Source organism: Lynx canadensis, chromosome A1 (genome assembly GCF_007474595.2).
Source record: "Lynx canadensis isolate LIC74 chromosome A1, mLynCan4.pri.v2, whole genome shotgun sequence".
NCBI lineage: Eukaryota > Metazoa > Chordata > Mammalia > Carnivora > Felidae > Lynx > Lynx canadensis.
In genome coordinates, this window is record NC_044303.2 from 115,358,229 (window position 1) to 115,372,263 (window position 14,035).

A 14,035-nucleotide genomic window follows, 5' to 3' on the forward strand; every position below is an offset into this window, starting at 1 on the left:
ATCTGATGGAAACCTGTGGGTGTTGTCCATCTTGTTCCCCAAATCAGAATAACCAGATATGCAAAATACTGTACCAACTGCAGAAATTAGCCCTGCACTTTGGCTTCTGTTCCTGTTCTAGTACCTAAGAGCCAGGAAGACACTGTGAAATCAATCAGGAGGAGCCTGAGGTGAGGTCCACCACAGGAAGAAGTCACCACCAAAGGCAGCCAGAGACTCACTGAGCTCAAGCAGTGAAACCTACACCACCTTGTCAATGCCTTTGGGTTGCTGTTCAGACAGGTTTGCCACTAGAAACAAATGCTGAGAAGGAAGAAGGTATGTCCAATATACCCTGGAGACCACTCCAGAGCAGAACCCTCAGAAACATTTCAAAGGAGAAAAGTAAAGAGGGAAGAGTGAGGACAAATATCTCTCTTTTATGGTGCATCTATTACAGACCACGTGAATGACTCTGCTTTCTATTCTAAAAAGACAGGAGCAACTGATAAAGCATTAAGTGTTCCCAGTAAAGACCTACGATCAGATACTGGAAAAATAACTTCCCACAGTATTAAAACCAACAAACAAATATTCCAAATTAGTCAAGATCCTAATTCAATATCCTTAAACCAAGAATAAAGTAAACTTTTTATTTAGAAAATGAGACTTGGCATAGATGTGAGGAAAGGCTTCCTCAAGTTCTCTGACACACTGAAATATGTGCATATATGTGTGCTAGGGAATGAGGGGGGTTGGCAGGGGTTACAACAATGAAATTTGATTATTTGATGGCTGTGAGAAATGAATTATCATATGGCCTTCAGATATAGGCCTATCAAGAGAGATGGGGGGGAAATAAAGATCCTTCTCAGTTTGGAGTGACGGTAAAGAGGTCAAATATCTTTCTTCTTTTTTTAAGTTTATTTATTTTGAGTGAGGGGGGAGAGAGAGAGAATCCCAAGCAGGCTCTGCATCAGCAGCATGGAGCCCGACACGGGGCTGGATCCCATGAACTGTGAGATCATGAGCAGAGCCAAAACCGAGAGTCGAATGCTCCAACAACTGGGCCACCCCTGAGGACAAATATTTTCATATATTATTACAATGTAGTCAAATTTTCTAACAGTAAAAACTGCCCAAATTGGAACAGGCTGCTCTGTGGGATTGTGGGTGCCACATAACCGAAAGTGCATATGGACAGGCTAAATAACCTTTTGTTGAGTACATCAAGGAAAACACTCAGGTAAATAGTCTCTAAACTCCCTTTCTACCTTATATCTAACTGCAAAATATTGTTAAAATAATGAAAATTCAAGGATTAACATTAGCCTTGCTCAATCCATTATTTGTTATCAATACTTACATGTATTAGAACAGGGGCAGCAAACTCTGTTATGACCCCATAATATTTTAGGCTTTGTGGGCCTTACTGACAGCAATTGTCCCAACTACTCAACCCTGCCAGATTAGCAGAAAAGTGGCCATAGATCATACATAAATGAGGGGCGCCTGGGTGGCGCAGTCGGTTAAGTGTCCTACTTCAGCCAGGTCACGATCTCGCGGTCCGTGAGTTCGAGCCCCGCGTCAGGCTCTGGGCTGATGGCTCGGAGCCTGGAGCCTGTTTCCGATTCTGTGTCTCCCTCTCTCTCTGCCCCTCCCCCGTTCATGCTCTGTCTCTCTCTGTCCCAAAAATAAATAAACGTTGAAAAAAAAAAAAAAATTTAAATGAATAAGCATAGCTGTGTTCCAATAAAACTTTACTTATGGACATTAAAATCTCTAAGAGTCATGAAATATCATTCTTTTACTTTTTCATCCATTAAAAAATGATAAAAACAACTTACCCTGTAGGCTGTACAAAGACATGTAGCAGTACCAATATGGCTCACAGATCACAATTTGCTGTCCCTGTCTTAGAAACCTCATAACTGGTATTTATAACTGTTGAAATTACCCAATTCTATAGGGGCGCCTGGGTGGCGCAGTCGGTTAAGCGTCCGACTTCAGCCAGGTCACGATCTCGCGGTCCGGGAGTTCGAGCCCCGCGTCAGGCTCTGGGCTGATGGCTCAGAGCCTGGAGCCTGTTTCCGATTCTGTGTCTCCCTCTCTCTCTGCCCCTCCCCCGTTCATGCTCTGTCTCTCTCTGTCTCAAAAATAAATAAACGTTGAAAAAAAAAAATTAAAAAAAAAAAAAAGGAATTACCCAATTCTAGCAGCCCCTGTAACCCCATGCCTCCTCCTCCTTCCTCATGTAAAAAAGAACATGCAAATAAAACTTGTTATTTCAAGGCAAAGAACAGAAAAACAGGGACAAATTGTCCAAAATCAAATAATCTTATCTGGTTATTAAAAGTAAGGCAATCTCTTAACATTGGAGAACTTTTATACTATAAGAAAGCCTGTTTTAATATGGACTAACAAGAGGAAAAGTTAGTCTGAATTAAAGACTTTAAAATGCAATTTTATTGTTCACCAAGGAAGTATTACTGCAAAGCAGAAGGCCTAACAGGCCTGTTTTAATGAATAGATGACTCATCTGTAATCAGCGCATTAATTGTTGGGATTCAAATGGGTGCTCTTAAAGTACTGGGAAAAATAGCTTCATTTTTAAAGCAGGTTAAGCATTCCCCCTACAGCCTTTTCTAAAGTATCAATTTGCTTTGCAAACTATTTCTTTCCAAAGATCTACAAGTAAACTTCCACAAAACCCTGACAGATTTATCACAAATTCTACGCTACGAAATTTCAAAATTTTTTAAAAGCCACGTGAATTTGGGTAAGAAACATTACATTGTCATTACTTTCAGTATTACAAAATCAGTGCTGTCCGCCTCCCAATCCCTAGGGTTGTTACTATACCTTTTGCCTTTTTTCAATGCTTTCAAATTACTTTGGAACTTGTCCTCTTCTTGAAGTTTCACTTCTCTTGTCCCAGTCTGGAGATTCAGCCGTACATGGGATCCTACAGGGACAGCCTGACCTAAAAACCAAGAACAAAGAGGGCTCGTAAGGTATATGGTCCTTGAAGGGACACTGCAATGGAAAGGCTGGCTAACAAGCCAACAGGATTTATTAATTCATGAAGACCAGACCCTGCTGCGTTCCATTACCTGAATCCATCCATCTAACACACATATACCACACACATATCAAATTAAGGTAATGAGGCAAATGGGCAAGGGCTTCTATACTTCAAAGCAAAGACCAAAAACCCCAGTTAGAACCTACATCTTTAAGCTAATCTGTTTTCTTTAAACTGAGCTATAATAAGCCTTTTTGTTATGGGCAGGTGAATGGTAAATACCTAATCACCCTTAAGGATATGGCCACATCACTGCATCTTCCAAGACATCCTCCTTACCTCTCCCCTGACAGTCCCAGAAAACTCCAGAGAGCTTGCTGTTCCAGCAAGCTTACACCTCACCATCCTGCTCTCTTTATAATCAGGCTCCTTCTATAAGGCTCTCTCCTTGATGAGCACAGGGACTATATCTCCTATTTTATTTCCCAAGACCCTAGACCAGGGCTTCATTGGAAGGCAGGAAGACAGAGCAAGTCAAGGAGGTAAGGACTGGAATCAAAAGAAACTAAAAACCTATGCCCACCCATCTCAGGAGAGTTGATCCACTACCTGAAAAAACAATATGAATGGACGGGCTACTCATACACATTGTACAAAATTACTCAAAGATAGGTGAAAAGGAGATAAAGGCACTACAAAAAAGAGAACTACAGGTCAATATCTGATGGACACAAACGCAAACATTTTTTGTTTTGTTTTAAAGGTGGAGTTCAGGAATCTACATTTAAAAAAATTTTTTTTAGAGTGAGAATGAGAACACGCTAGCAGCTGAGAGGGGCAAAAGAAGAGAGACAAAGAATCATAAGCAGGCTCCACACTCAGTGTGGAGTCTGACACAAGGCTCAATCCCACAACCCTGGGATCATGACCAGAGCTGAAATCAAGTTGGACGCTCAACCTACTGAGCCACCCAGGCACCCCCAAAAATTTTTCACAAAATATTAGCAAACCAAATCCAACAATTTTTTTTTAATTTTTTTAAAGTTTATCTATTTTGAGAGAGAGAGAGAGAGAGAGAGAGAGAGAGAGAGGGGAAGATATAGCTGTCAGCGCAGAGCCTGATGCAGGGCTAGAACCCATGAACCATGAGACCATGACCAGAGCCAAAATCAAGAGTCAGACGCTTAAATGACTGAGCCACCGAGGCACCACGAAATCCAACAATACATTAAAAAAATCATTCACCATGATCAAGTGTGATTTATTCCTGGGATACAAGGGTGATTTCATATTTGCAAATCAATCAACATGATATGTCACATCAACAAAAGAAAGCATAAAAACCATATGCTCATTTAAGAGATGCAAAAAAACCTTGACAAAGCAAAACATCCATTCATGATAAAAACACTCAACAAAGTAGGTTTAGGAGAACATACCTTAGCATAATAAATGCCATCTATGAAAAACCCATAGAGAGCATCATACTCAACGGGAAAAACCTGAGAGCTTTTCTCCTAAGATCAGGAGCAAGACAAGAATATCCACTCTTGCCACTTTTATTCAACATCGTACTGGAAGTCCGAGCCACAGCAATTAGATAAGAAAAAGAAAAAAAAGGCATCCAAATCAGTAAAGAAGAAGTAAAATTTCTATTTGCAGATGACATGATACTATATACAGAAAACCCTAACGACTACACCAAAAATGACTAGAAATGATAAACGAATTCAGTAAAGTCATAGGATACAAAATCAATATATAGAAATCTGATGTATTTCTATACTAATACTATATATTAGTATATATACTCTATACTAATAATGAAGTAGCAGAAAGAGAAATTAAGAAAACATTCCCATTCACAATTATACAAAAAATAATAAAAATATCTAGGAATAAATTTAACCAAAGAGGTGAAAGACCTATACTCTAAGAACTGTAATACATAAATGCAAAGATACTCCATGGTCATAGATTGTGAGAACAAATATTATTAAACTGCATACTACTCAAAGCAATTTACACATTTACAACAATCCCTAACAAAACACCAACAGTATTTTTCACAGAACTACAATAAATAATCCTAAAATTTGTATGGAACCACAAAGACTCCAAATAGCCAAGGCAATCCTGAAAAATAAGAACAAAACTGGATGTATCATAATACCAGATTTCAAGATCTACTACAAAACTGTAGTAATCAAAACAGTATAGTACCAGCACAAAATAAGACACATAAATTAATGGAATAGAATAGTGAGTTCAGAGATAAACCTACAATTACATGTTCAATTAATCTACAACAAAGGAGTTAAAAAAAAATGCAATGGCAAAAAAAAAAAAAAAAAAAGCCTCTTCAACAAAAGGTGATGTGAATACTGGACAGCTACAAGTAAGAGAATGAAACTGGACACTTTCTTACACCATACACAGAAATGAATTCAAAATGAATTAAGGACCTAAGTGTGAGACCTGAAACCATAAAAATCCTAGAAGAAAGCACAGGCAGCAATTTTCTGACATCAACTATAGCAACATTTTTCTAGATATGTCTCCTGAGGCAAGGGAAACAGAAGTAAATTATTGGGATTACATCAAAATAAAAAGCTTCTGCACAATGAAGGAAACCATCAACAAAACAAAATGACAACCTACTGAATGGGAGAAGGTATCTGCAAGTGATACATCTGATAAGAGGTTAGTATCCAAAATATATAAAGATCTTATACAACCCAACACCAAAAAACCAATCCAATTGAAAAATGGGCAGAAGACATGAACAGACATTTCATGAAAGAAGACATACAGACGGCCAAAAAACTCATGAAAAGATGCTCAACATCACTCATCATCAGGGAGATGCAAATCAAAACCACAATGAGACATCACCTCACACCTGTCAAAATGGCTAAATCAAAAACACAAGAAACAACTATTGGTAAGGATACGGAGAAAAATGCACCTCATACCCTACTAGTGGAAATGCAAAGTGGTAACCCCTGCACCAAGAGAAAACAGTACGGAGGTTTCTCAAAAATTAACAATAGAATTACCATATAATACAAAAATTCCACTATTGGGTATTTCCACAAAGAATACAAAAACCCTAATTTGAAAAGACATATGCATCCCTATGTTTACTGCAGCATTATTTACAATAGCCAAAATATGAAAGTAATCTGAGTGTCTACCAACAGATAAATGGATAAAAAACATACGGTATAGAGGCGCCTGGGTGGCTCAGTAAGTTAAGCGTCTGACTTCAGGTCAGATCATGATGTCACAGTTTGTGAGTTCGAGCCCTGCATCAGGCTCCCTGCTAACCGCGAGGAGACTGCTTGGGATTCCCTCTTTCCCTCTCTCTCTGCCCCTCCCCCACTCATTCTCCCTCTCTCCTTCTCTCCCACCCCTCAAAAACAAACAAACATGAAAAAAAAAAAACTTTAAAAAATGTGGTGTATATATACAATAGAATATTACTAAGATACAGAAAAGAATGAAATCTTTCGATTTGCAACAACATGGATGCATCTAGAGGGTATAACACTAGGTGAAATAAATCAGTCAGAGAAAGACAAATACCATAGGCTTTTACTCATATGTGCAACTTAAGAAACAAAACAAGCAGAAGACCAAAAAACAGACTCTGACAACAAACTCAGGGTTACCAGAGGGGGTTGGGTGGGATGATGGGCAAAATATGTGAAAGGGATTAAGAGTACACTTATCATGATGAGCACTGAGTAAATATATAGAATTGCTGAATCACTATATTGTATACCTCAGAGTAATATAACACTGTATATTATTTATGCTGGAAATAAGAATTTTTAAAAAGGTTGGTTAAAAATAAAGTGTGCAAGATCACACACTACATGTGGAATGTTACATTTATCCATTCATTCATACAACTGACATTTACCAAGCAACTACTATCTCCCAGGCCACTATGGTAGATTCTAAAATTACAAAAAGGAATAGTAATGGCCACACGGATAGAAAATTTTAGGGAAAGCATTCTTCAAGACACTGGAATCCTAGAAGAAATGGTGCTCTGACACCTCAACTTTGACTCTCCTTTCTCCTGGCAGACGATGGCATGGCCTTGCTGATGCTGAATTTGATTCAACAATCTAAAAAGGATGACAATCTAAAAAAATTCCTTTAAGGGAAGCATATAGCACAAGTTCTTTCAGAATGATCAGGTAAACCTGAAGTATAAAAGGCTAATGATATAGCAAGAATTCAAGATTTCTCCATTCTGGCAGAACCACAGTGAACTCCACCAACCACTGTGCCTCCATCAGATAAAGAAGGAGCCAGGGAAACACCATGCCAAGACATTCTGTTCTATTCCTGCTGCCCCACTTCAATAGGAGTTTCTGTATATTTGTCTAAAAAAATTAATGGGAACTTAAGTACATGAGTGTATGCGCATAATGATTTCTTGCTAACCTTAAAACCATCCAAAATGCTTCAAGGTTAAAACAAATATATCCAAAGTAGAGTGGGGAAAACTTTCTCTGGGGAGGCTTCAAGGTTAAACCGGCAGTTAAACGAGGCAAAAAGTGAGACCCAGACTGGGAAAACAGGGAATCCAAAATAGATGGAGCTGTGTGTGCAAAGACTCAGACACACAAACTGACAGGCTACATTCAGGAGGCCAGGAACAAAAGAAGCAGGGAGGATTGAAAAGGCTGTGAAGGCAGCCAAAGAGAAGATGAGGCCAGTTAGTGGCAAGAACAACAAGGAACTAGCAACTACTATCCTATTCCTACGATCATGGGGTATGAAATAACTTTGTAGCATTAATCTCTGAATGTTTGGAGGGGAGAGGGTGTCTCACCTGGAGAAATTCCAAAATGATGAAACAACAGAAAATCTTCCTGGGCAGAAGGTTAAAGCAGATCATCCCTGATAATCCCTTTACATCACCATCCCCCATACCCATTGTGTCTCCAAAACCTAGTGATTTTTCCTGCTGACTGTTTCTTTTTCTGAGAGAGAGAGAAAGAGGGGGAGAGAGGATCCCAAGTGGGCTATGAGCTGACAGCACAGAGCCCAATATGAGGCTCGAACTCATGGACCATGAGATCACGACCTAAGCCAAAGTCAGATGCTCAACCAACTGAGCCACCCAGGCATCCCTCCTGCTGTCTCTTCAATTCATGCTGTCCTCCTCACCACTGCTCTTGTCCAAACCATCACCATGTCTCTTCAGGACATTGCCATAGTGTTCCAGCTGCCCTTCCCTCTACTCTTAGCTCCCAGTCCAACTGTTCTTTACAAAGAATGGTATTTTTTCCCCCAAATAAAAATCTATGTCATTCCCCTGCTTCAAACCTTTTAATGGCCTACTACTCTCCAAAGAAAGATGAAAGTCTTCACACTGCTCAATGAGGCCGTCTGGTATCTAGCTCCTGCCTGCCTCTTCTGTCTCATCCACTCCCCCTTCTTGAGGCCACGCTGACCCTTTTCCATTCCATGAAAAAAACCATGTTCATTCCTACCATGAGGCCATTCCACTTGCTGTTTGCTTTGCTCTTTCCAACCCCAGCCTCCATCTCCTGATCTTTCCAATCTCAGCTAACAGTCACTTCCTCTGAGAGGCATCCTCTATTTCCCCAAACCAGATCTGGCTGCTCCCTAAATTCTTTCACAGTACCATGAAACTTTTCTTTATAGCAATTACCACAACTAGTGGTTATAGTTTAGTTTAGTTTTTTTATTCATCTGGTAAATATAAATAGTCCCCATTTTATCCCCAGGGCCTATCATATGGCCTAGTATTAAATCCTCAATAATTAAAATTAGAAATTAAAAAGAGAAAATCCTAGCTGATCTAGACGTGAATGGAAAGGCCAACAAAGATTTTCAGTAGGGCAAGTAGATTCCTAATAATTAGTCATGTTAATCTTTTTTTTTAGTAGTAGTAGTAGTAGTAATGCTAGTAATAATAAAAATAGTAACAGTAGCATTTTCAATTTTCAGACTTTTGATCAAAATTAGAAATGAACAAGAAAAAAAGAACATGACTAAATGTTTCAAAACATAACAGGTTATATATACTATGTTAAGGTGGCCAAAGAATAGACTAGAATCTTGTGTGAACCAATTTCTTTTATTTGGGGAAAATTCCAAAATTACTCCCTTCACATAAGCCACCACAGGGGGCAAGAACAACCACAATAGCATTAACTTAAAATACAGGTTATGCTCATTTAAGATACACAAAACCAGCAATGGCAGCAACAGTGGCAGAGGCAGCAGAAAATAAGAGTATTTTAAATGTTTCCACCCCCCTGGGAAAAAGGCCAAGTTAGAGTGCAATCTGACCTGCATCATTTTAGGGCCTCTACAAAGGGACCAGGACACTCAGAAAGAGCAGAGGCAAAAAGTTACAAGATACACCCAGGTAAAGAGTCAGCGATTGAAATGTGGAGAGCAAGGGGACTGGCCAAAAATACCATATGGATCCTGAAAGGCCAACAAGCCTGCAAAGCCTACAGTGTCTATTTCCCTACCACTGGGCTCTCTGGGGACAAACTGCAGCCTGAAGAAACTATATCAAGAAGAAACTCTGTCCAAATTAAGTAAGGCCATATCACACTTGAATTTTGACTCTCACTGGGAATCTGTCACTGACTTTAATCACAAACCAAGACCCAGATAACAACTCCTGCTTTTCCAAGGGTGGAAAATCTATAGTAGATTGCATTATTGTTACCAATTTTCTTCCTTCCTGCCTGTATCCACACCCTGTATCATGTGACCTTGCAGTCCCTCCTCCTAGTGGTTAAGTTTCCCACCCCGTGACTTTGAACGCAGTTTATGACGTGCTTTGGCCAAGGGGATGTTAGCAAATGTGCCACAGAGATTTGAAATGTGCTTTATGTTTTTCCTGTCTCTTGGAATTCTACCATCATCAGGAGAAATGTTCGCTAGCATTCTGAACTGAAAAAGATGAGAGACCCATGGAGCAAATCTGGACCCAAATTGTAGACCAAAGCTAAGCCCAGCTCAATGTAGCCATGGTCAACCAGGTCTAGCTGATCTGTAGAAACTTGAGCAAGAATACAAAACTGGATTTCTTTCCTAGTTTTTTACTCTCAACTACATTTAAACTTACACAAAAGCTGCAAAAAGAATCATTTCCATACATTGCTCACACGGCCTTTCTCAATATTAATATGTTACACAGTCAGAGACAATTATCAGAACTGGGAAATTAGTAACATTAACCAAACTGTAAAGATCCTTCTTCAAGCCTTACCAGTGTTTCCACTATGTCTTTTTTTGTTCCAGGATCCTATATGGCCTTTGGTTGTTATTTCTCCCTAGTTTCCTATCGTCTGCAACAATTGTTCAACCTTTCCGTGTCTTTCATGATCCTGACACCATCAAGGAATACTGATCAGTTTTTCAGGACTGTCTGGTGTCTTCTCATGATTAAACTGAGGTCATGCATCCTTGACAGAATCACCAAAGAAATGATGCAATGTTCTTCCTAGCACATCATATCACAAAGTGTATGGTGTTAATATGTCTTATGACTGTTGATGTTGGCCTTGATCAACTAATAAAAGTAGTATCTACTAAGCTTTTCCATGATAGTAAACAAAAATCATAGCAAACTACCAAACTGAGAAAAACAGCTTGGCAGTTTCTCAACAACTTAAACAAAGAGTTACCATATGAACCCAGCAACTCCACATCTAGGTATATACGCAAGAAAACTTAAAAGCATATGTTCACCAAAAACTTGTACATGAATGCTCATTGCAGCATTATTTATAATAGCTACAATGTGAAAACAACACAAATGTTCACCAACTGATGAATGAATAAAGAAAATGTGGTATATACAAATAGTGGAATACTCAAGAAATGAAATACTGACATATACAACGTGGATTAACCTAGAACACATTATGCTAAGTTAAAGAAGACAGATATAAAGCGTCACATATCATACAGTTCTTTTTAAATGAAATTCCAGAATAGGCCAATCAAAAAACACAGATTATTGGTTGTCAGGAGCCAGGGGGAAGAAGGAAAGGGAAATGACTGCTAATGGAAATGGGGTTTCTTTCTGGGTGATGAAAATGTTCTGGAATTAGACAGTGGTGATGGTTGCACAGTACTGTGTATATACCAAAACCCACTGAATTGCTTAAAAAAAATTATAAGGGAAATACTTTGAGATTATACAAATCCCTTTTCTCCTCAAACCACACCATTAGGGGAATTCTTCTGCAACAATTACCACTCTGGTGACAGTCTAATGGCAATTTTCTACTTCCCTCCTTCCTTATACCTTAATTGAAATTTCAAGTACAGTAAGAAGTATGGCATAATGAATACATATATCTACATCACTTAGACTTCACTGTTTCTTTTTGCCAGATTTGCTTAAACTTTTTGTACTATGCAATGTTGCAAACAGAAACATCACACACAAAAAAAGAAATATTACAATATGTTCAGTATGCATCTCTAAAAAAACATAAAGAAAATTTGCTACAAATAAAATAGCGAGAGGGAGAAGAAACAAAGCAAAGAAAAAAAAAGAAGGAAAAGAGAAAGAAAAAGAAAGAAAGAAAAAGCAACTTCCTTACAAGGAAAAACTGTCAGTCCTCCATCTATTTAATTATTTACTTAGACCAGTATGGTCTTGTGGATATTTTATTCTGTGAGTTGTAATTCAATTCTATATTATTTATTTTGTTGCCCAGTTATTTCAGCTTGGCCAATTAGCAATTCTTTCAGGTTGGCTCTTGTATTCCTTAAACAAGTTCCTTTCCCCCATCATTTTCTCTTTCAACTATTTCCTTACTTTCTGGTTTCAGAAGATGTCCCAAGTTCATCTTGTCTTTTCCTTCCCCTCCCCTAGAATCAACTACTTCTCAAGGAACCCTTGTTTCTTTTACTGAAGAGTAGTATTTAGAAACCAAGATCTGGGTCATAGTTATGCTCATTACAACTAAGGTTATCATAGCTTTTAGACCCTGTCAATGGAAAGAACTAAGAAATTTGTGTATGTGTATACATTTATATATATGCTCATATACACATCCCTATTTCTTTGTCTATGTGTATATTTATTAAAAACTTCAAGTTTATAATGACATCTCACATTTCAATCTAACACCACAGAGTTCATTTGTCTTCTCCCTTTCCTTACTTGTAACTTCTTTCTCCAACAGAGAGAAACTTGGCTCTTACTATCTGCAATATATTTATTGTTCAATTCTAACATAAATATACTTTCAAAATTGCTAGCCCATACCCCTATGAGAAACACATTTACCCGACTAGATTACGGTATTTATGTGAGTTCTTTTATCTATGACTTTACAGTATCTACTCAAGAGATCTTTTCACAAAGTCACTTAGGTTATTTCCTTTCTTCCTCACCCACTGTAATGTGATTATGTTATTAACGTGTAATACTTGGTTCACTTGTTTGTGTCTGTATTCTATTTTGTGGTTCCCACTCATTCACACACTGGTTGGTTTAATTGTTTATTTGGGGCATCTAAAGGATATGTGAACTATTTCTAGAGTTCTAAGACAGAGCTATACAAAAAGAAATTATTGTTGTTTTAAGCCGAGTTTTGCGGTGGTTTGTTTACTGTGACAATTCATTCCAATGGCCCTGAACCAAGGAATTTAAAAGTGTCCAATACAATGAACAGTTCTTTTTTTTCCCTGAAATTACATAGTTTTTACCTTTTTAGTGTTTAAATGCCCCTTTATAAAATGAGCAAATGATTATGATGGATGATAGTGGGTTGTTTCATGTTAAGCCTCTTAGCAAAGTAAAGAAGCTGGCCTTTTGTGTCTAAAATTTGTTTTTAAAAAAAATTTTTAATGCTTATGTATTTCTGAGAGAAAGAGAGAGAGACACACACACACACAGAGCACAGTGCAGGAGGGGCAGACAGGAGACACAGAATCTGAAGCAGGCTCCAGGCTCCGAGCAGTCAGCATAGAGCCCCACAAGGGGTTTGAATCCACAAACCATGAAATCATGACCCAAGCCGAACTCAGACACTTAACCAACTGAGCCACCCAGACACCTCCTCCAAAATTTGCTTTTAAACTTTTTCTTATCCATCAAACACCACAGTCTGAAAACTACCCATGTATTCTACCAACCTTCTCTAGGACATTTGAGAATTATTCCCATTATACACTTTAAATTAGTTTATTTTATGGCATATAATTTGTATCTCAATTAAAATGTTTAAAAAATTCATTTCCTTGGATAAAGCACTACCTTCTCCTTTTGAATCCCAGAATAGCAATTAGTCTATCAGGTACAGTCCGAGGTGACACCAAATACTTCTAGGGGCCAAGACAGAGAGCTAAGCACAGAGCCTACACAGCCCCAGGATACTTGAGTATGGTATGAAGAAGAAAATGTGGGTGCCTAGGTGGCTCAGTCGGTTGAGTGTCCCACACTTAACTTCGGTTCAGGTCATGATCCCAGGGTCGTGGGATCAAGCCCTGCACTGGGATTCTCTCTTTCTCTCCCTTGCTCTTCTCCCCAACTCACACTCTCTCTCTAAAATAAAATTTAAAAAAGAAGAAGAAGAAAATGGACCAAAGAAAGCCTGAGGCCATAAAGGCCTCTTCCTCCACCTGGGCAAGAGGAACCCTGGTAGAAACACAGGTAACAAACAGTGGACCAAGGGGTAGGAGCCAACAGAAATGTCCACAGGAGGCAGGCAAGTATGAGAAATGAATGAGAAGGGCCATCTACAAAAGACAGTGGTGAGGGCTGAGAAAAATGCTCCCTCTAAAAGCGTCAAACTTTAAAATATAAAAGCCAAACAAATTTTATCTCTAAGTGGAATTCAGCCCACAGCCAATTTGTGACTACTGGAAAAGATCTTTCACCTGACAAATTTTGCATGGTCAGTGTTTGTCCCAACTCATCCCAGTTCCTAGTGATGAGAAACTTGTTCTACCTGGACTCACAACGGTAGGGTCCTCCTTGGGTAGTACCCACAGTGAGGA

At 38.7% G+C, this 14,035-nt stretch overlaps 1 protein-coding gene across 2 annotated transcripts in view; it reads right to left on the reverse strand.

The window, feature by feature from the left end:
- SIL1 (SIL1 nucleotide exchange factor) overlaps positions 1–14,035 on the reverse strand; it is a 218,973-nt gene that overhangs the window by 95,739 nt on the left and 109,199 nt on the right. For both annotated transcript variants that reach the window (XM_030319258.2, XM_030319266.1), the window contains one exon: positions 2,842–2,962. In XM_030319258.2, coding sequence (XP_030175118.1) covers positions 2,842–2,962 — 121 coding nt within the window. The remainder of the gene's footprint in view (positions 1–2,841; positions 2,963–14,035) is intronic.